This window comes from Staurois parvus, unplaced genomic scaffold (genome assembly GCF_062004578.1).
Source record: "Staurois parvus isolate SC_StPar_1 unplaced genomic scaffold, SC_StPar_1.0 ptg000106l, whole genome shotgun sequence".
Taxonomy (NCBI): Eukaryota; Metazoa; Chordata; class Amphibia; order Anura; family Ranidae; genus Staurois; species Staurois parvus.
The window spans coordinates 814,290-834,828 of NW_028317902.1; the positions used below are offsets into that span (position 1 = coordinate 814,290).

Genomic DNA, 20,539 nt, shown 5'->3' on the forward strand with positions numbered 1-20,539 from the left:
ACCACTTTCCTTGTACTCTAGATCCAGCATGGATAAATCCAACAAGCTAAGAGAAAATTTCTTGCAAACGTTAACAGCCTATATGCTTTTGTAAGGCAATTTCAGTGAGGACTCTGCCATGTAAAATAGTGACTAAGGACACCAGCGCCAAGATCGAATGTCTCATACAGTTTTTGAATTGGAGATGGTTATCAAGAATGGCAATATGCCATATGGGGAAGAAGGAATAATGAGGCCCAGACTAAGGATGCTGGGGCCATGAAGTGCCAGGGAAACAGATTTTTCCTTAAAAAAAAGAGGGTGTTACACAGTTTGCTATGGGTTACATCAGAATATACAGTATATATATATATACACAGTATATATACAGTATATACACTTTTTTCACTATTTTGCCTTGAGAAATGGACCCTACAAGCCCCCAAAATATTGGTCTCTCATGTTTTATTTGACACTGTCTTCACAATAAACACGGGAAATGCATTTTTATCCTAGTGCAACATTCCAAGAACAGAGGTAGAGTAAAAAGCCCACCAGAGACTAGTGATGGGCTTCATGTTCGAGTCGAACATGGGTCGTTCATGTGTTCACTGAACACACGGTTGGTAAGGGCTGTTCACTCGCCATGCACCACAATGCAGTGCGCCGACAGGGCATTGTGATTGGCCAAAGCAATGCACCTGACCACAGGTCAAGTCCAATGCTTTGGCCAATTACAGTGCATGATGATGTCACAGGGGGGTAACCTCACCCCTTGTGATGTCATCACAGTATTTAAGAACCGTCATCACAGTGCAGCTATCAGACGGCCAAGAGCCAGTGTCGAGAGCAGAGCAGTTTTTTTTTTTTCGGGTCGGTGGTAGTGGCAGGCATCATGATTGACATTGTATCAACTTTGGGGGACATTTTTTAATATTTTGGCATGGGGGTTCCCCTCAAAATCCACACCAGACTTGAAGGGCTTGGTATGGATGGGAGGAGTCGACCCCATGCCATTTAAAAAAAAAAAAATTATCAGGCAATGCTGACAATTCTTTTGACATTCAGCTGTCAGCGGTGAATCCCGCTGACAACTGAAAAAATAAAGAATTTTTCACTACTAAAATACCGCATGACTTAATGATATAACTCATGCGTTATTTTAGTAGCTGAGTGGTATCTCACCGCATACTCAGATGCGGTAAGATACCATTCAGTAAATTGCCTCTGTTCAAAGTTCGCAGTCAAACTTTGGTAGTTTTGAATTTTCAACCACAAACGAACAGGGAGGTGTTCAGCCCATCACTACCGGAGACACCTTTTCCAGTGAACACTGTCATTTCACCTAATTTTTGGGGATAATTCCCATCACTTCCTATTTAATCTTGGCAGAATGTGAGGAGAAAACTGTTTTGGCTGAAGTTCTACTTTGAGAGTATACTTACACAGGATATGTGAGAGCCACTGAACCTGGTTATGGTGGACAATGGCCACACAGGCTGTGTTTAATGCTACTACTCCCAAGACCAACCAATAAAAGACCTGGGATTTGATCATGTGCCGTATAGAAATACGTAATAGTCGTTCTTTGTGGCGAAAATAAGATGCACCATCCATTTTGTTGCTCTTGATACTGCCTCTGGCAAGGGGAGTGCCTGCAATGGACAAAAAGAGCTTAGTAAACTTCATTATCTAAAATTGTTGGAATTAAAGTGTACGTATGGTAAAAATGTAAAATCATATATTAATTTCTATATTTCTGTATTTCAGTTATTTCTAGCCTGCTCCTATTAATCTGAATGATCTTGAAGTTTGTAAACCAACTTAGTGAACACACATCACATAATTCAGGGAAGGAAATATGTGAGGATCTTCACAATGTCTTGTTGATAGGCACTGCAGTGTCACAGAATTCACAAACCTGCCTTCTAAAATACAGAGGTGCTGAGAGGAGGAGTTTAAGGAAGCAGAGTCAGTACAGGAATCACTGCTTGCAAGCAGCAAGGTACCATGGGACATGTAGTCCTTAGAAATTGAAAGTAAACAGTAGAAGAGAAACTGCAAAACACGCAGAGAATCCAGGAAATTCTATAGAACAGGATGGCCAGCAGACAGGCAGCACTCACAACATAAAAGGAGATTTTAAAAAATAAATGTATATTGGATTGTCAGAAAGAACTATTGTTATAGATTACTACTAATCTGCTTATTGTTACTTGCTCGCAAGTTAATTGCGCAAGTATGGCTGTCACCTACTTTTTTCCAATGGCATAATGCAGTAAATGCCATCTTAAAAAGGGAGAAATTCTCATCGCTCATCAAACATTGAAATATCACCTTGCTCCTTTTAAACCTTGGAATTCAGTCCTCAGCTATGGCAATGCTTCTGGATTGTTGCTTACTGGCTACCAAAAAAATTACAACTTGTAGTCTTTGAAACCTGGCGAGAAACCCAATTTAACCTTATGCATTGTGCCTAATATAATTTTAGTATCAACAAGGCAGAACCATCACATTCAGGCTGCTCATGGTGCATTCTCGCGACCCACTTTATTCCACCGTCTTTCTGCATTTTGGGACAAAGTCTTAGCATATATAGGTAAAGTTCATACGGTGAAAGTCCCCAAGGCCCCTATGCTCTGTATCTTTACATCCAAAAACCCAGGGGCTTCGTCATACCCCTCCACACACCACTATCGCCCTTATTGGGCTCACATTTCTCTCTTGGTAGCTGCAGGACAATCCTCAAAGCATGGATCTAGTCCTCGCCGCCACGTACATCAATGGTCAAGCAAGCCCTAATGACTTTGTTTGCCATAGAGAAACTGGACACTATTGTCCAAAACTTCAAAGCTACTCAACAGTTCATTGTCATATGGAAACTATTTATGGAATACCCTTTCTCTCCGATGGAATGGTCTTTCCACATGCTACCTCCTTTCTGCTATACCGAATCGTACCTAAAAGCTGAGTTCACCAACCCCCTGGGTAAACTCCAGGTAAATGTGGAGCAGCAGTCATTTGCCCCTTCCTCTATTCAATCCCCAGTTTCTTGCAGCCTTCCCAAGCAATATACCTTCTTTAGTAGCCTATGGTCTAGCCATGTCAGTTAATTACTTATGGTTATGTTTACTTCTTTAACTATAGCTTACTTTATATTGCTTCTCTTCCACTCCCAGCTACTGTTGTTTCTTGGTATGTATTTAATGGCTTGTATTACAGGTTGTTTACTCTACTTTCGTATACTGTGAAGGCAGTTATGCTCTTCTTCCAATGACTTCGCACATGTTTTGCATTTACTTTTCTATGACAATTAATAAAAATTTGGCAAAAAAGGGAGAAATAAACCTATCAACATAGGAGTTGTCTTTAAAAACTCAAAACAACCACTTGGCTGCCCTCTTCAGAATTGGCTCCATCCACCTCTTTTATTTCCAGCCTGTTCAATTGACGGTGTTAATGCTCGACTGTGTGTACCATGAATCAACATTTTGCTGTTTGGAGATAACATAGATCTCTGAGTCATCTAGGCCATCTTTCAATTTGGCCTATCGGGGTGTATCACTTATGGTTCTGACTGTAGTTATAACCTGTATTAAAATGCCATTACACATTGCTGATGGTTGTGATTCTTCTGGGCTTGTGAACTGGAACAGACTGTACTCTGCTTATTTGTTTTCTTTTGTGTCTTCAACTGTTGTAAAATTGCAAAAGCTTAACAAAAATTACTTGAAAAAAATACTATTGTTTGTATTGCTATTAGAATGCTGATGTTGTTTAATGAAAGCATATGCTTTGACAATAGAACTCCTTTAAGGTAAGTCATTAAGATACTGATCATAATGTTAAGAGAGTCAATAAAACATTTTTAAAGTGTTTCTATAGGGATTGGTTCCATGGTTCCACCATAATACCAGATTTTTCCATTGGAGACCCAATTGTTATTTATTTACACACAAAGCCTATTGACTCAACACCCACAAAAAGTAAATTAGAACTGGAGTCACAAGGTATTACAATAAAAATACATAGTCATATAGAGCATATTCCCAGAACTACACAGAAAGGTCAACTACACAACTAGGTTGATTTACTAAAACTGGAAAGTGCAAAATCTGGTGCATCTGCATAGAAACTAATTGGCTTCCATTTTGTTGTCACAGTATTATTGAACAAACTGAAGTTAGAAGCTGATATTGCCACCATGCCCACCTGCCCCAGATTTTACAAGCTCCAGTTTTACTAAATCAATCTCAATGTGTCTTGGAGAATGCCTTTACATAAAAAAGAAATGGGCAACTCACCGACCGAGGATATATCAACACAGTGGTCCTCATTTGAGTCCCGGTTCATGGCTTCTGTTCTACTCCTCTTTATCGTTGCTCTTCTGAGAACTGCATATACAGGACACAAGGAAAAAGTCAGTCTGTTTTGTTCAGAAACATATTTGCAAATGAACATTATGTACATAAATGCTTTATGGGGCTGTATGATTAAGCAACCTACAATACAATGATCCATCTTACCTTCTAAAGCTGAGGTCCCAGAATTCTTATTTTCTTCTGCTAGCATCACTTCCTCTGTATAACAAAACACATGGCCATTGCAGTGTAAAAAATGTATACAGAAAAGTTTATAAAGCAAAAATGTGAATAAATAGGTCTTTTGGAAGGCAGATGGATTATAGACACTTTAAAGTGTTTAAATTTCATTTTTATGTGGATGCAAGCAGATTGAACCACAGCCCAGTTTATGTTTGTCAATTAGACCTCTGCACTTGATTTAACTATGACCATCTATTACAGCTATTATTGAATCACATGTTACATAACCATACCAAATAATAAAATGTAATTGAAAATGTTGAAACATTAGACGTAAATTTAAGTGAAATATAAATTAGTCCATATCCATGTATTTCTTCATTCATTCATGGTGTTGGCAAACTGTAAGTTATTGAAAAGTGCCGTGCTCTTTCCTTTTAAATATGGTGCAGATATTGTGCTCACTGCCAGTGCTCCCATTCACTCACCGACAGATGTGGACTCTTAGGTTTATGTAAGGTTATCTTACATACTGTATGTTATGTACGTTATCTGTTGGTAATCCAGTGAGAGTATTGGTGGGAAGCACAATATTTTTACTGTATTTAAAAGGATAGAACACAGCAATTTTCAATAACTTATGGTCATTTGTCACACCATGAATGAATGAAGAAACACATGGATATGGACTAACTTATATTTTACTTTAATTTATGTCTAATTTTTTCAACATTTGAATTTATATTTTATTATTTGGTATGGCCACCTCATGAGTATAAGATGTTTTTTTTTAGAAGACTAGTGTAGCACTACCCCCTTAAGAGTCGCTAGAAGATTTGGGTCCCCTTATAGTCCCGCACAGCCAGGCATCATGCATCTTCACAAAAGCTTGCATCCAGAGTCAGAAATCAGTCCATGAGCTTTGGGTTTGTTGTTTTATTTAGGGGATTTAAACTGGGCTGGGGTTAGGGGTGTACAGGATGCCCAAGGGTACCGATAAACTGAGGACAACTTCCTGGAACTATTTACAAGCCTTCTCTGCAGCACAGTCTCTGTTGGAGAGCTAGCCAGCCTCTCCTTAGTGTACCACCCCAGACCCCAGATAAACATCTACACTTTACTCTGCAATCTGGAGATATTCCTGAACATGGGATCCAGTTTCTGTCACATTAAAAGATGAACAGTCACTGGCAGGTGGCTAATCTGGTTTTCTACCAGAGTGCTCCTTCCCCTATCCACCCAGGGGGTTTAGGTGTACTCACTCAGATCCTCCCCTGTACTACTTGTGGGTTGGTGGCAGCTACCAGGCCTATCAGCTGAGCCGCTCCTTCTCTGCCATACAGGTCCTCTCTCAGGGGGCTGGTGAGCTCTGAGTCTCCATTTGAGCTCCAGGCCTGCAGATAGGCTCCATCCCAATGGGCCTCCTTACAGCCTCCTTCCTACAGCCTCACATTCTCCTCTCTGTCTTCCAACTAAACTCTCCTTTCAACTCTCCTGCAACTGAGCAGGCTCCAACACTTTTAAGGGTGTCCAGCCCCTTGCCAAGCCTTCTGTTTGGGATTGGATAGGACCCTACAAAAGTGCACGCTAGTCACTCCTCAGATCCACCCACTGCCTCTTGGGCCTTCCTCAAAAAGCCCTAGAGCAGGGGAAAATTCCAGAGGGGCTGACCTGCAGAGCCTCTCAGCTCCTGACCAGGATTTGACCTTCTGGCTATTACACCCAGGCTGCTACTCAGCCTTCCTTACTGACAATCAAGACTCTAGCTCCCCCTATCTAAACTAGGTGGGTACTACACTAGGCAGCACCCAAATCACCATATTTAGTTCAGAAGGTGTAGTACCTTATTAGAGCTGAAGCCTGGCACACACTAATTTCACATTAGTAGAGGTATTTAAACTGATATTTTTAGGATATATATAATTTGTTTTAGGTTTTGTATTTAATCCAAGCACAGGTACAAAATTATATAAATTATTGAATCACACCCTAGCTGCTGAGGCCCCTGTTCATTTTATATTATAGAAAGGTCACAAGAAGAACTTAAAATATATCAAAAGCTAAAATTTCATTTTTGAATAGGGTAGGGACTAGTAGGGAGGGAAGGAAATAGGGAATAGGTAAAATCTCTATTAAGCTTTTTTGCCATCTGTGTTGCATTGGGGAGAATTCCATTCACTTCCTGCAGGCACAACAGGAAGGCCAAAAAGAGGGAAACACCCTGTTAGTCGGTTGCTACTAGAAAAAATGTCCTCACTGGATGATTTTCTATTATTTTTATAATTCCAAAAATGTTGGTGTTTCCCTCATTTTCAGTCCCAGTGATAATGGTCACCAGAACAAAGACAGAAAGTGAATCTACCTTGAGGAGGACACAGTAAGCAATAAAAATCTGCTAGGAGTTCTAGCCATGCCATTCAAAAATGGAAAAAAATGGATTTAGATACATTTTAAAATTCGACTCAATGCAAAACTTTAAAGTGGAACTTTAGGCAGAAAATTAAGCCCTGCTAGATCACTTCAGGCTGGCCCCTTTTGCAGATATAGCTATCTATAACATTAAAAATAAGTGTCTCTACTGTTTAAAATCCAGCAATACTTTTTCTCAACCTGCTCTGCACATGTTCACTTGCTCTTTATTTTTTGGCACTGCCCCTAAAATGTTAAGCTCAATCTGCTGACAGCCTAAAGATTTACTTCTGCTCAGGGCTCTGGGCTTTAACAAAATGATGGTCTCCAGCAAAAAGAAACAGGAACAATGCTGGAGGCAAATTACAGCACGCAATAATTTTTGTAACATAATTATTAATGTGCGATGTATTCCTTGCTAAGTTGTTATAGGTAAAGTTCCACTTTAAACCAGTCCTCTCAACTTTTTGTCCCAGAGGAACCCTCAAAATAAACTTCAGTGGGAAAATTCCCTGCACATTGATGGTCAGAAAATTGGTGTCATGCCAAGTGATATTTGGTATGTCAATAAGCCACAGCTCAGGTCACCCCTCAAAGAACCCTAGGGTTCTACACAACCCCGGCCCAAAACAGCTGGTTTAAACCTTTGCTGACAGAAATATGAAAGCAGCCAGTGATGGTAGCCTTCTCAAAACCTTAATTTCTGGGCTGTTAAACTGACTCTCTAGATTTAGTAATTTTTGGGTCACTAACCTGGTACATGTAGGAAAATATGCTGCAAATAAATACATATACATCCTTGTGATAGACCCAACCGGGAAAGGGGCTTTTGGAGGGGACTGGGAGCTACTTTCTACCCACTGATCATAGCCCATGGAGGAGACCAGGTATTTTGTCTGCTTTTCCCAGTCAGCACATGGAAAAGAGCTCAGTTCAGCCTCTGATTCCATGAAGAGAGCAGATTATTCTCTAATGATGGACAACAACATGATGAACGCTGAGGGAGAGGCTTGGATTAATTGTCTGAATAAAGACAATAAAGCTTCCCTTCTGAAGTGAATGGAAAGGTGTAATATTAATCTGGTACAAGTTAATAGTCAGAGGAAATATGGTGGTCCTCCTGCAGACTGGACTGGAGAAGTTCTTCCACTTGGGACAGAAATATTTATCAACAATCTCCCTCAAGAAATCTATGAAGATAAATGAATTCCTCTTTTTCATGCTGCTGGAACATTGTATGAGTTTTGTCTTATGATATCTTTTCTAGTGAACAGATTACAAACATGAAAGCCAAACACCTTAAAGGCAGCATGTTTTATGTTCATTGTGTATGCAGGGCTGTGGTTGCCTGACTGTCTGGGGTGGGCTCCCTAACTGGTCTGGGTGCCTGGTTGTTGATTAGATAACTGTTAATTAGATCACTGTTTAATTAGGTTACTATTAGCTGCTAGCTGATAATTAGCTGTATTATTAGATGTACTGATGGTATTACTGGTTAAAGTTTGCATTGTTTAGGATCACATGTTCAAGCTTTTATCTGATTTTGTGGTGATTTTTGATGGTATAAAGTCTTTGTGACTTTTCAATAAGACAGTGCCTTTTACCTCGTTCCTGTGTTCAAGTGATGAGGAAGCAGCTCTCTGATGGTGACACACAGGTGGGCTGCAAGGCGGTCCATCACAATCCCATTTACCCATAAACTGACACATATATTCTTGTCACCCACCAATGCTGTGCATAGGGTCATACTGACTACAAGGCACTTGTGGGATAGAGCCTATATTGGCACCAAAAAAAAAATGTTAAATATTTTTGTTTATTTCTCTTTTATTACTTTTTTTCCTCCTTTTTAATTCTTTTCTTATAGCTATATCTGACCATGGGTGGGGAAATCTAGGTAAAGCATGCAACACAGAAGGGGTTCTCAGAACTCAGGGCTGACTACACTGCAATGTCAGATCACAACATGCTCACTTAAATGTTGGCAGACCAATGGGTGTTTTTCTGTATTTGTAACATTTATAAATAGTTAAAACATAAGGACATTTGTGTATATATTGCAGAGATTTATGGAATATTTTTTTTCATGCTTAGAGTCAACATACACTTCAAGCTTAAATATTGGCCAGTCATTTAAGCTTCAGTATAGATATAGAAACTTTTGCATATTAGACATAGCAATAAATTGTTTACTTTGCTCTTCAAATATAGTATCTTGACTTGCAGGGTTAATGGTCCTTTACCATTTTCTCTTGTTCAAATGATTTTATGAAAACCTGAAGATGAAATGAGTTGTGAAGAGCCATTGTCATTTCTAAGAAGGCTTAAAAAATAAGTGCTGAGATATTCACTCACCAGCTTTATCTATCCATGCTCGATATCCATTCAGCTCCCTTTCAATCTGCTGCTGCCTGCGCAACTTCATGAAGGCCCTCCTGTTCTCCACACGCTCCCTCTCTTTGGCAAATTCACTGCAAACAGAGGTGTTAATTAATACTGAATAAATTGAGCATTAATCCTCTGTTCTGGGGCAGAAAAGTGGAAAAAATAAATGTCACACGATAACATGGGTTCTCTGAGGTAAACAGGCTACAGTTAAATTAAATCAAGCAGATGGCAGCCATATCTAAAGCGCTAATTAAAGTGCAAGTTCAGGAACTAAATATGCAGTTAAACTACATCAATGTTTTACCCACCACTTATATCTGCATAGCTGGGCAGACAAACTCTTTATGATTTCATCTTTGAAGCTTTCTGCATTTCCACACTGTTGATTCATTGTCCATTAAGCAGACAGGTGACACGGAAGCTGCAAAACCAAACCTGAAATAGTGGAGTCATCTTTCTGGCTGAAGAAGTGTGTCAATCAACTGGAGAAACTGCAAATGCATTGGCAGGTAAAACACTTCTGATGTATGCATTGCAGTTTTGTATTTTGCTGTTTGACTGGAATGTCCCTTTAATCTGTATTGCCAGTACACCTCAATCTTAATGTAATACAACCATTTTTCAGCATTTCATACACGGTAAATGCTATGTTTTAGAACCACCAAGGGTTCCTTCAGCTGGCAGAGTGACATCTTGTTCCAATATGTTGCCTTTTTACTGTATGCTTAATAATCAGCAATGAAGGCAGATTTACTACAAGAAGATCAAGGCATGCTGGCAACATATTTTCTTCTCCCTGCTGTGGTGCCATTCACTAGTTTCTTCAAGCACACGGCTTTAGACATTTCAGTCTGGTGTGGACATATGACCTTACTGATCAAATCTGTTGCCACAAAAAGTCAACAAAATATAGAAACAATGTTCATCTATGGTTACTGCACAGATGCGTGTTGAAGAAGTTGGCTAGTCATCTATTTTTTTTGAAACATTACGAAAAGGCCATGGGTGCCCTGCATAAGTCACAGTCCATCCACCAACAGAAACCCATTACATCAACATTCAGGGTGTTAACTTTTTCTAGGAAGGGCACACTGAAAAGCTGTCCGGTTCAGGAAGGACCTCACTGCCTGATGAGCAATCGGAAAGCAGATTATCTACATGCCCAATGTCACTGGCACCTGAGCCATTCTAATTGCACGTGTATGTAATTTACAGTGCAACGTTGGAGATGTTAGTTGATGTGTATGCTTTCAGGTACCGTAGTGCTAGCCCTAGGAGCTTCCATATTGCTGCTGGGTTACAAATCAAATCACACAGGAGAATCATTCAGGAATAAAATCAGTATAGCCCTCAACCATTAGGATCAGTAGCTCTCTCTTGAGGGTCTGCTGATTAAGTTGAGGCACCCATTATCTCTATAATACTTATCAAAAACAATGCATGGGGCATTGTCAAACTATTCATGCAGCTAGATGATGATGTGCATCATTGCATTAGCACTGCCACATTTGTGATGCAATACAGAGAAGATGGCAAAGCATGGGTTGGATGTTGTATGACCAGGAACAAAAGGTTGCCTGTCCCCTTGTGTCAGCTTCATGTAGCATTCCTGCTCTATCACTGTTGCTGGTGTTATTCCAGCATCCTGGTTTTGGTTGTGATACTCTCTCCCTGTCTATCTGTCCATCTGCAAGGTGATTGATGTAGCCAGTCTCTGGGTGGAAACCATTGGACCACTCTGCCTGTCTGCCAACCGCAAGTACTTGTTTGCTGTGCTCAGTTCACACCTGCCCAGGCTGACTCATGCCCAGGCTGCTATTCAGCCTCTACCTAAAAACCTAATCTAGCTCCCCCTGGCTAACTAGAGTTAGGTAAGATTTTACAATCACTTTAAAACAGAAAATGGCTGAGTGGTATCACACTCTAAATAGGTCAGAATAGCAGTCAGGCAACTAGTATGTTCAGAGCCAAAGACAGAAAACATAAACGTGAACAGAAAAAAGTACAACCTCTAAAAAAAAGAAAGGAGAAATAAAGGCTTTTTTTCAAGCACTCAGTGACCATAATTGAATTTTCACTTTGGCAAAATTCTGCCAATCCAAGTGGCAATCAGGCAAAATGCATTTTGAAAAAAAGGCCAGTCCCATAATTCTTGCACGACCAGTGTACTTTAAAACCAACACACGTTGTAACCTACATCCAGAAAGTCCACACAATACATGCTCAGCATTCCTATAAAGTATATACTGTAGGTTAAGAGGTATGAGAATTATATAACAATAGACCTTAAAAGGATGAACCCTACCATTGTGATAAAACAATAGCTACAGTACATTGAAGTCTACCATTAGGGACACTGCAGTACTTTCCTTAGCTTCCATGATCAATATGCTGATAAAGTACTTGGGATGATGCAAAGACAAAAGTGGAATAAATAATACCTTTTCTTTACAGAAAATACTGCAATGCACTTCTCGGTACATCATAAATAAAATGGCATTTACTCAATTCTTTCTAAGGCACCTCTAGCCCTTAAGCAAAGAACACAAAGACTTGCATGTGCAGTCTCATTATTTAAGGGCAGAACATGTCTAAGCAGTATTTGGGTATGGCGCTGAGTCCCCATGGACACTGCAGATCTCTTAAAGGGTTAGAACCGGTGTCTAGTTAGCACTAACCTATCAGAACAAGTCCTCCTCCCCCACCCAAAACTAACATTGCAGCACAAACAATAAGCTATTTACTTATTCTGGAGCTTTTGCTGTTGCCATGGAAACCGAGTCAAATGCATAAAACTGGGATGAGCAAGTTCTAGATACTCTGTTAAGTAGAACACTCTAGTAAATAAAATAACAGAGAAGAAGATGATACAATCAACGGACATACTGTAGTTGATATATTGGAATTATCTACTAAATCAGTGCAAATTGCAAGGAATATGTGCGGAGTTCCAGCTGAAAAAAAAAACCAATAAAAGTCAGCAGCTACAAAAACTGTAGCTGCTGACTTTTAAAATACAGCCACTTACCTTTCCCTCGGTCCAGCAATGTCCTCACCATGGCTGGTTTCACCGGCCGTCTTCTCTCCCTGGCGCTGGCATCTTTAGTTTGGGCACTCGGCTATGAGAGCTTGCGGCTTCACAGCCGGGTGCCCACTGCGCATGCGCGAGAAGCACTGCATTTTGTGAATGGCCCTGTAGTCTACTGGGAGGGCAACTTTCACTTCCGATTGCCAAGGCGATCACAGCGGAGGTGGGAGTGGGTACCTGTCAAATTCGAGTACTTGCTCCCCAAAGGTGCCAATCCTTAATGAGCAGTGGGGGACAAAGACTTAAAGTGGAACTTCCCCCTTTGGGTGGAGCTCCGCTTTAATATGAAGCTGTAACCTGGGACAACCAGTCCCAACATCTCTTAAAGGCTTATTCCAGACAGATATAAAATACTCAATTCAATGTTTTTCTTTAAGGCTAGGTTCACACCTGTATGTTGCGACTGATGCATTTTTCCAGGGCTTTTTGCACTGTTGAACATGCGTATTTGACACATTTTGATGCATTTTGCTGGGGGGGGGGGGGGGTTTACCAATAGGAAAGTATTGACTTTGATGTAACTTTGATGTGACTTTGGGTGGCTGCGACTTTGATGTTACGTTGGTGCAACTTTGGATGGATGCAACTTAGAGGCAACTTAGGTGTCTTAGCTGCGACTTTGGATGGGTATGACTTGGATGCAACTTTGGATGGGTGTGACTTGGATGTGACTTTGGTGCTACTTGAGTACCAGCAAGTGTAATGTCGCGCTACATGAACAGAACTGTAATACTTTGTTATTAGTAAAAAGAAAAAAAAGTTGATTCAAAGTTGCACCCATCCAAAGTTGCATCAGAGTCGCACCTATCCAAAGTCACATCAAAGTCAGATCAAGGTGGAATCAAAGTCAATACATTTCTGTTAGCAAAAAAAACAAAAAATGCAAACCACATCAAAAAACACACTACATGCATTTCTGCCAATGTCCATTGAAGTCAATTGAACCAAAAATGCACCATTTTGTCTTTTAAAAAAAAGTCTCTAACCCTTTCCAAAAATGCAGTGGCTGAAAAGCGGCTGTGAACGTGTCCCATAGGAAACCATGGTAAATGGATTGATGTGCGTTTCTACAAACTGCACTAAAAAACACATAGGTGTGAACCAGGCCTAAAAGTCTGTCTTGCTTATTAGCCTCTGCTTTTCCCTGCAAGGCAACACTGAGTCTGGATGATAGAGGGGCAACACTAAGGGCTAATCAGATTCTACTGTATGCATCTGTGCTCACAGGATACAGGCTAACAGGAAGAGAGAACAGAGTGAGAAAAAGTTGCTAACTTATCAGTGGGGCTAATTTACTAAGGTCAAATAGACTGTGCACTTTGCAAGTGCAGTTGTTTCAGAGCTTAAGTAAATCATATACAAGCAAAAATGCTGTTTTGTTGTTTTTTTTCATTCTCGTTGCACGCAATTGGGTAATGTTTGTAAAGTGACGCGTTACCTCATTTACTAAGCTCTGGAGCAACTGCACTGGCAAAGTGCACAGTCTATTTATCTTTAGTAAATCAACCCCAGTGTGTTGTTGCTGCTTTATGGTCCAATCAGCAGGCTATACCATGTGATATGGTGCCCAGAAATGAACTGCAATCTGCATTTGGGGTGCCAGTAACAAATGTGCCAGTACGCTGGCATTTTCAGCAGATCGCAGGGGCAGTGTGTTCCAGCACAATGCGGAAACATGCACAGAATGTGACTTTCCAGAACCGCATTCTGCTGTGAACCAATCCTCAGCTCTTAAGCTTCACAGCATGTTGCCAGGTGGTTTGATGCTGGGTTCCCAATCAGGAGAACTTCAGATACTTTGTAGTATAGGGGCCCTGTATGTTTATTATGGATGTAGCACCCCCCAGACCCCTGGAAGTATGGTGGTAAACCCCCAGAGACATGGTAGGCCTAAATGTTACCTCAGGGTGTATGTTACTTAGGTAAGAGTGAGATGTGACCAGATGGGTGCCAGTTAAGATGCAAAATAATAAGGAGTTTATTAGCTCACACTAAAACTCCAGAGATAGGGCACAGCACCCGCCAGCACCTTGGGTGGAAGACTCCATACTCCAATGAGGTCCAACACATCTGAGTTTCTCTCAGACCCTCAAGACATATGGAGGTCCTCAATGGCTCCTCAATACCCAGGCTCCACAGGTTAGACCCCGAATCCAGGCCTTTGTCCAGCCCCATGGTCACCCACTCAGGCATGGGATCTAACAGGTTTCAGTAGCACAACACAAAGCTTCCCCAATGCCTGACTTCCAAAGGTCAAACCTTATTGTGACGGATCACCTGGCACCCCGCCTGGGTGCTTCCATCAGAGAAGTGCTTCCTCACCACTGGGACACAGGACCAAGGTATTACAGCTGGGCATTGCACCCAAGAACTAGCTGACACTAGTTTAGGTGCAAACTGGAACTCCTTATTGAACAGTAATACAGATTTTTATACACTTCAGAAATAGGGGCAGTCCCCACATGAACAATAAAAACAAATATTACACATTGGGATAAACATCCCACACTGATTAGGTAACGAGGTCAAGTTGACACAAGACTAACCATCATGCAGGAAACTCCAGGAGGACTAGCTAACAGACAGAAACAATAGGCGACTCAATTAATTCAATTAACAATGGGACAAAGATGCAGTAAACACATAACACCTAAATAAACAGATTGCAGCAAGAGACCTTTGACTGGGAGGGAATATTGGCATCGATTAGCACAAAACAGAAATGGAAGTTCTTCAAAAAGACTATGTGAACACACTGCAAAATATATTGCCATGGGCAACAAGTTTAAAAGTCTAAAAATCAAACCTATGTAGCTTATGGCCAAAGTTAAAAAAGCTATAAATAATAAGAAAAGAGCTTTTTTTAAATATAAAAATTAAGGAACACTATCATCATTTAAACATTACACAGAATATAACAGAATATATAAAAAGAAGATCAAGGCCTCAAAAATTTAAAACAAACGTCAGAATGCAAAAGATAGCAGGATAAACCCCCAAAATATTCTTCAAATATATTAATGGTAAAAAGGTTCGGTCTGAGCATGTAGGCCTTTTACAAAACAATCTAGAGTGGGTGACTGGGAACAAAGAGAAAGCAATTTTATTAAATACCTTCTTCAGCTCTGTGTATACAAAGGAGCTCTTCTCCATAATGGGCATGGTATTGGCACATTGGCTCACAACTGATATGGTCTCACAACTGATATGGTCCGGAAATATTTAGACAAAATAAAGGTGAATAAAGCACCTGGACCGGATGACATACACCCATGTGTCCTTAAAGAATTGAGATCTGTCATTTCAAAGCCATTGTATCTAATTTTTAGGGACTCTTTAATGACTGGCATAGTACCATTGGATTGGCGTAAGGTCAATGTGGTGCCTATATTTAAAAAGGGGTCAAAATCTTTGCCAAGTAATTATAGACCTGTTAGTTTAACATCTATAGTTGGGAAGATACTGGAGAGTTTAATAAAGGATCACATAGATGAGTTCTTTCTGCAAAAAATATTTTAAGCAACAGACAGCATGGATTCATGAAAAACAGAAATTGTCAAACAAATCTGATTTCTTTTATGAGGAGGTGAGCGATCCCTTGGACAGAGGGGTGGCGGTGGACGTGGTATACTTGGATTTTGCAAAAGCGTTTGACACAGTTCCCCACACATGGCGAATGTGTAAGGTAAAGTCTACAGGCTTGGAAAAATCTGTATGTAAATGGATAGAAAACTGGCTAAAAGAATGTATTCAGAGAGTAGTAATTAATGATTCATACCCTGAATGGTCTAGGGTTGTCAGTGGTGTACCCCATGGTTCAGTGTTGGGACCCTTACTTTTTTCTATATTTATAAACGATATAGGTTCTGGGATTAAAAATCCCATTTCAATCTTTGCAGATGACACCAAGCTGTGCAGTGGAATAACGTCCTTACAGGATGTCTCCAATTTACAAGCCGACCTCAATGCACTGTTTAATTGGGCAACTATGTGGCAAATGAGGTTTAATGTTGATAAATGTAAGGTTATGCACTTGGGGGCTAAGAATATGCATGCATCATACATACTAGGGGGAGTACAACTGGGGGAATCAATGGTGGAGAAGGATCTGAGGGTTCTGGTAGATCACAAGCTTAATAATGGCATGCAATGCCAAGCTGCGGTTTCTAAAGTGAGCAAAATCCTCTCTTGTATTAAAAGAGGTATAGACTCCAGAGAGAGAGATATCATTCTACCCCTGTACAAATCATTAGTAACACCTCATCTGGAATATGCAGTTCAGTTTTGGGTACCAATTCACAAAAAGAACATTGGGGAACTGGAGAAAGTATAGAGAAGGGCAACCAAACTGATACGAGGCATGGAGGAGCTAAGCTATGAGGAAAAATTAGAGGAGCTGAATTTATTCTCCCTTGAGAAGAGGGGATTTAGGGAGATATGATCAACATGTATAAATACATCAGTGGTTCATATAGTGAACTCGGTGTAGAGCTATTCACCCTGAGGTCATCACAGAGGAAAAGGGGGCACTCTTTACGCCTGCAGGAAAAGAGATTTAATCTCCAAATACGGAAAGGTTTCTTCACAGTAAGAGCTGTGAAAATGTGGAATAGACTCCCTCAAGAGTTAGTTCTGGCCAGCTCAGTGGATTGCTTTAAAAATGGCCTGGATTCTTTCTTGGATACACTGCATATAACTGGATAATAACATTTATAGGTAATGTTGATCCAGGGACTATTCGATTGCCTCCTGGGGGAACAGGAAGGAATTTTTCCCATGCAGGAGCAAATTAAATCATGCTTTGCTGGGTTTTTTGCCTTCCTCTGGATCAACTGTTGGTATAGAATTATAACTTGTTTTTTTGTTTTTTTTATGGTTGAACTGGATGGACTTTTGTCTTTTTTCAGCCAGACTAACTATGTAACCTCAGCATCAGGTTGTTTTGAGCTGAATATATAAACATCTGCTCTGAGTCTAAGAGGGGGGGGTTGAAGCAGTCAATGCTGTTTTAGGCACAGAGACCCCAAATCTGTATCCTGGTCCTCCAGTTCTCAAGAGTCTGTGTCTTTTGGGGAGACATGGGCTTGAATCAAAAGTACAGAGTATAGAGAGAAAACAGGTGGCGCACACACCTAGTGCATTATCCAAGGTTTATTGTAGGAATTAAATCATAAAAACATACTCACAGACGAAGCATGTATTTAAAAAGCATAGAAAAATGACAATGGCCACAACGGCGGGCAAGGTGTTCTCACTGTCAGTGCGGTCAAATGGCTGATGCGTTTCGGGGACGAATCCCTTTCCTCAGAGCTGATGACCAACCTGTATGGAGGTCAAGTAGTAAATAACCAGGGCTAGATGCCTTGGGAGCAAAGCTCCACCTCCTCTACTTGTTATAAGATGAGGGGTTGGAGGGGGTTATTTAAAGTGCAATCTTTTGTAGTTTTTATAAACGCATATACATACATATATACACATATACAAAGATATATACATGCACTAAGAAACAGAGCAAATAAAAAATTATTAAAAATACATGAATATAGCACCTGCAAATGTAGATAAATAGAAAACATTTTTCTAAAGTAAAATATATAAAAAAAAAAAAAAATTGAAAAAAATTGAAAAAAAAAAATTAAAAAAATTAAAAAAATATAATATATATAAAAATAATCATAGTAGTAACACTGGTAATGATGATAAAAATAATAATATTAGTAAACATCATAAAAATAAAAGTAATAAGACTAGTGGATATTGGATGATTATCAGTTCAAAGTAATGAGTGTGGCTGTAGACCATATATATCTCTTCAAACGTGAAGCGCTGAGCAAACTGTCAGCACCGTGTGAGTGCTGTGTAGTGATATTGGACTGTTGTTGGGGGAAAAAAAAAAAAAAATTGGGAACATTAGAAAACATAAAATAAAGAGTGTGTGTATGGGTAAATGAATGACCTTTAGGAGGCAATGGTTAAGTGAATGGATGAGACATATGAATATGGTGTAGATACCTCTGATGCTGATGTATGATGAATGGAAAGTGAAGTAAGAGCCTCGCTGTTGATGCCTGAGTGGGATGGAGTGGGAGTGTGCTTTTATACCTGTGGGGAAATGGCTGCTGGAATGCAAACCACAAGACAGGAAGTAAACTCCGGATGACTCATGCCTGGTATCCCTGGAACAAAACATGAACAGGTGCAGTGATTGCAAGGCTCCTCCCAGGGGGGAGGGAAGAAGGGAACTGAGTCAGCATAGCCATGTGGAGGATGGCTGGAGGGGGTGAATGTGGTGTTGTGGTGATATGTTCTATAATGGAAATGAACCTATGAAAGTGGCAGACTTCGGGGGCAAGGAAAAAAGGGGGGGAAAAAGGGGAACCAAGAGGGCAAATATATTTGTAATGAATATTGAAAATGTAATGATCAACATATCAGAACTGAGGGGAGGAGGAGGGAAGGGGGATACAGACATGTGGTAAGTATTGTATGATGTATGGAGTGTGGCAAAAATAGGGGGGAAAAAATACTTACTCTCATTCTCCCCCCTCCCCCCCCCTATTTTTGCCACACTCCATACATCATACAATACTTACCACATGTCTGTATCCCCCTTCCCTCCTCCTCCCCATGGCTATGCTGACTCAGTTCCCTTCTTCCCTCCCCCCTGGGAGGAGCCTTGCAATCACTGCACCTGTTCATGTTTTGTTCCAGGGATACCAGGCATGAGTCATCTGGAGTTTACTTCCTGTCTTGTGGTTTGCATTCCAGCAGCCATTTCCCCACAGGTATAAAAGCACACTCCCACTCCATCCCACTCAGGCATCAACAGCGAGGCTCTTACTTCACTTTCCATTCATCATACATCAGCATCAGAGGTATCTACACCATATTCATATGTCTCATCCATTCACTTAACCATTGCCTCCTAAAGGTCATTCATTTACCCATACACACACTCTTTATTTTATGTTTTCTAATGTTCCCAATTTTTTTTTTTTTCCCCAACAACAGTCCAATATCACTACACAGCACTCACACGGTGCTGACAGTTTGCTCAGCGCTTCACGTTTGAAGAGATATATATGGTCTACAGCCACACTCATTACTTTGAACTGATAATCATCCAATATCCACTAGTCTTATTACTTTTATTTTTATGATGTTTACTAATATTATTATTTTTATCATCATTACCAGTGTTACTACTATGATTATTTTTATATATATTATTATATTTTTTTAATTTTTAAATTTTTTTTTTTTCAATTTTTTTCAATTTTTTTTTTTTTTATATATTTTACTTTAGAAAAATGTTTTCTATTTATCTACATTTGCAGGTGCTATATTCATGTATTTTTAATAATTTTTTATTTGCTCTGTTTCTTAGTGCATGTATATATCTTTGTATATGTGTATATGCATGTGTATATATGTATGTATATGCGTTTATAAAAACTACAAAAGATTGCACTTTAAATAACCCCCTCCAACCCCTCATCTTATAACAAGTAGAGGAGGTGGAGCTTTGCTCCCAAGGCATCTAGCCCTGGTTATTTACTACTTGACCTCCATACAGGTTGGTCATCAGCTCTGAGGAAAGGGATTCGTCCCCGAAACGCGTCAGCCATTTGACCGCACTGACAGTGAGAACACCTTGCCCGCCGTTGTGGCCATTGTCATTTTTCTATGCTTTTTAGATACATGCTTCGTCTGTGAGTATGTTTTTATGATTTAATTCCTACAATAAACCTTGGATAATGCACTAGGTGTGTGTGCCACCTGTTTTCTCTCTATCCAGTGGCTGATTTCCCCGTCTGAGGAGGGCAGCCCTCCTCAGACGGGGAAATCAGCCACTGGATAGAGAGAAAACAGGTGGCACACACACCTAGTGCACCCCTGGAACATCTCCTTTGGTTGTCGCTGTCCTGGTACCCTTGACTTCCCTTTTGGCTGTGCATATCCTGAGGCGCTGGAGAGTACATACGCTAATTGAATCAAAAGTACAACTACTTCAAATGTTCCCCAGACACACACCTCCCAAAGAATAGAGCCAGGGTCCATGGTCAGTAGGCAGGAGGCTAGCCTGCAGTGCTCTCCAAAAGACCCGATACAGTTTGGGTCTATCACACCT

The 20,539-nt window shown here is 40.3% G+C and overlaps 1 protein-coding gene across 8 annotated transcripts in view; it reads right to left on the reverse strand.

Moving 5' to 3' along the window:
- The window catches only part of CACNA1E (calcium voltage-gated channel subunit alpha1 E), a 1,021,369-nt gene that overhangs the window by 136,051 nt on the left and 864,779 nt on the right, over positions 1 to 20,539 (reverse strand). For 5 of the 8 annotated variants that reach the window (XM_089671475.1, XM_089671472.1, XM_089671470.1 and 2 more), the window contains 4 exons: positions 9,288 to 9,403; positions 4,506 to 4,559; positions 4,284 to 4,373; positions 1,425 to 1,634 (listed from right to left, as the gene is read on the reverse strand). In XM_089671475.1, coding sequence (XP_089527601.1) covers positions 1,425 to 1,634; positions 4,284 to 4,373; positions 4,506 to 4,559; positions 9,288 to 9,403 — 470 coding nt within the window. Of the gene's footprint in view, positions 1 to 1,424; positions 1,635 to 4,283; positions 4,560 to 9,287; positions 9,404 to 20,539 lie in introns of all 8 variants that reach the window. The other 3 variants (XM_089671471.1, XM_089671468.1, XM_089671469.1) reach the window with 1 other exon arrangement.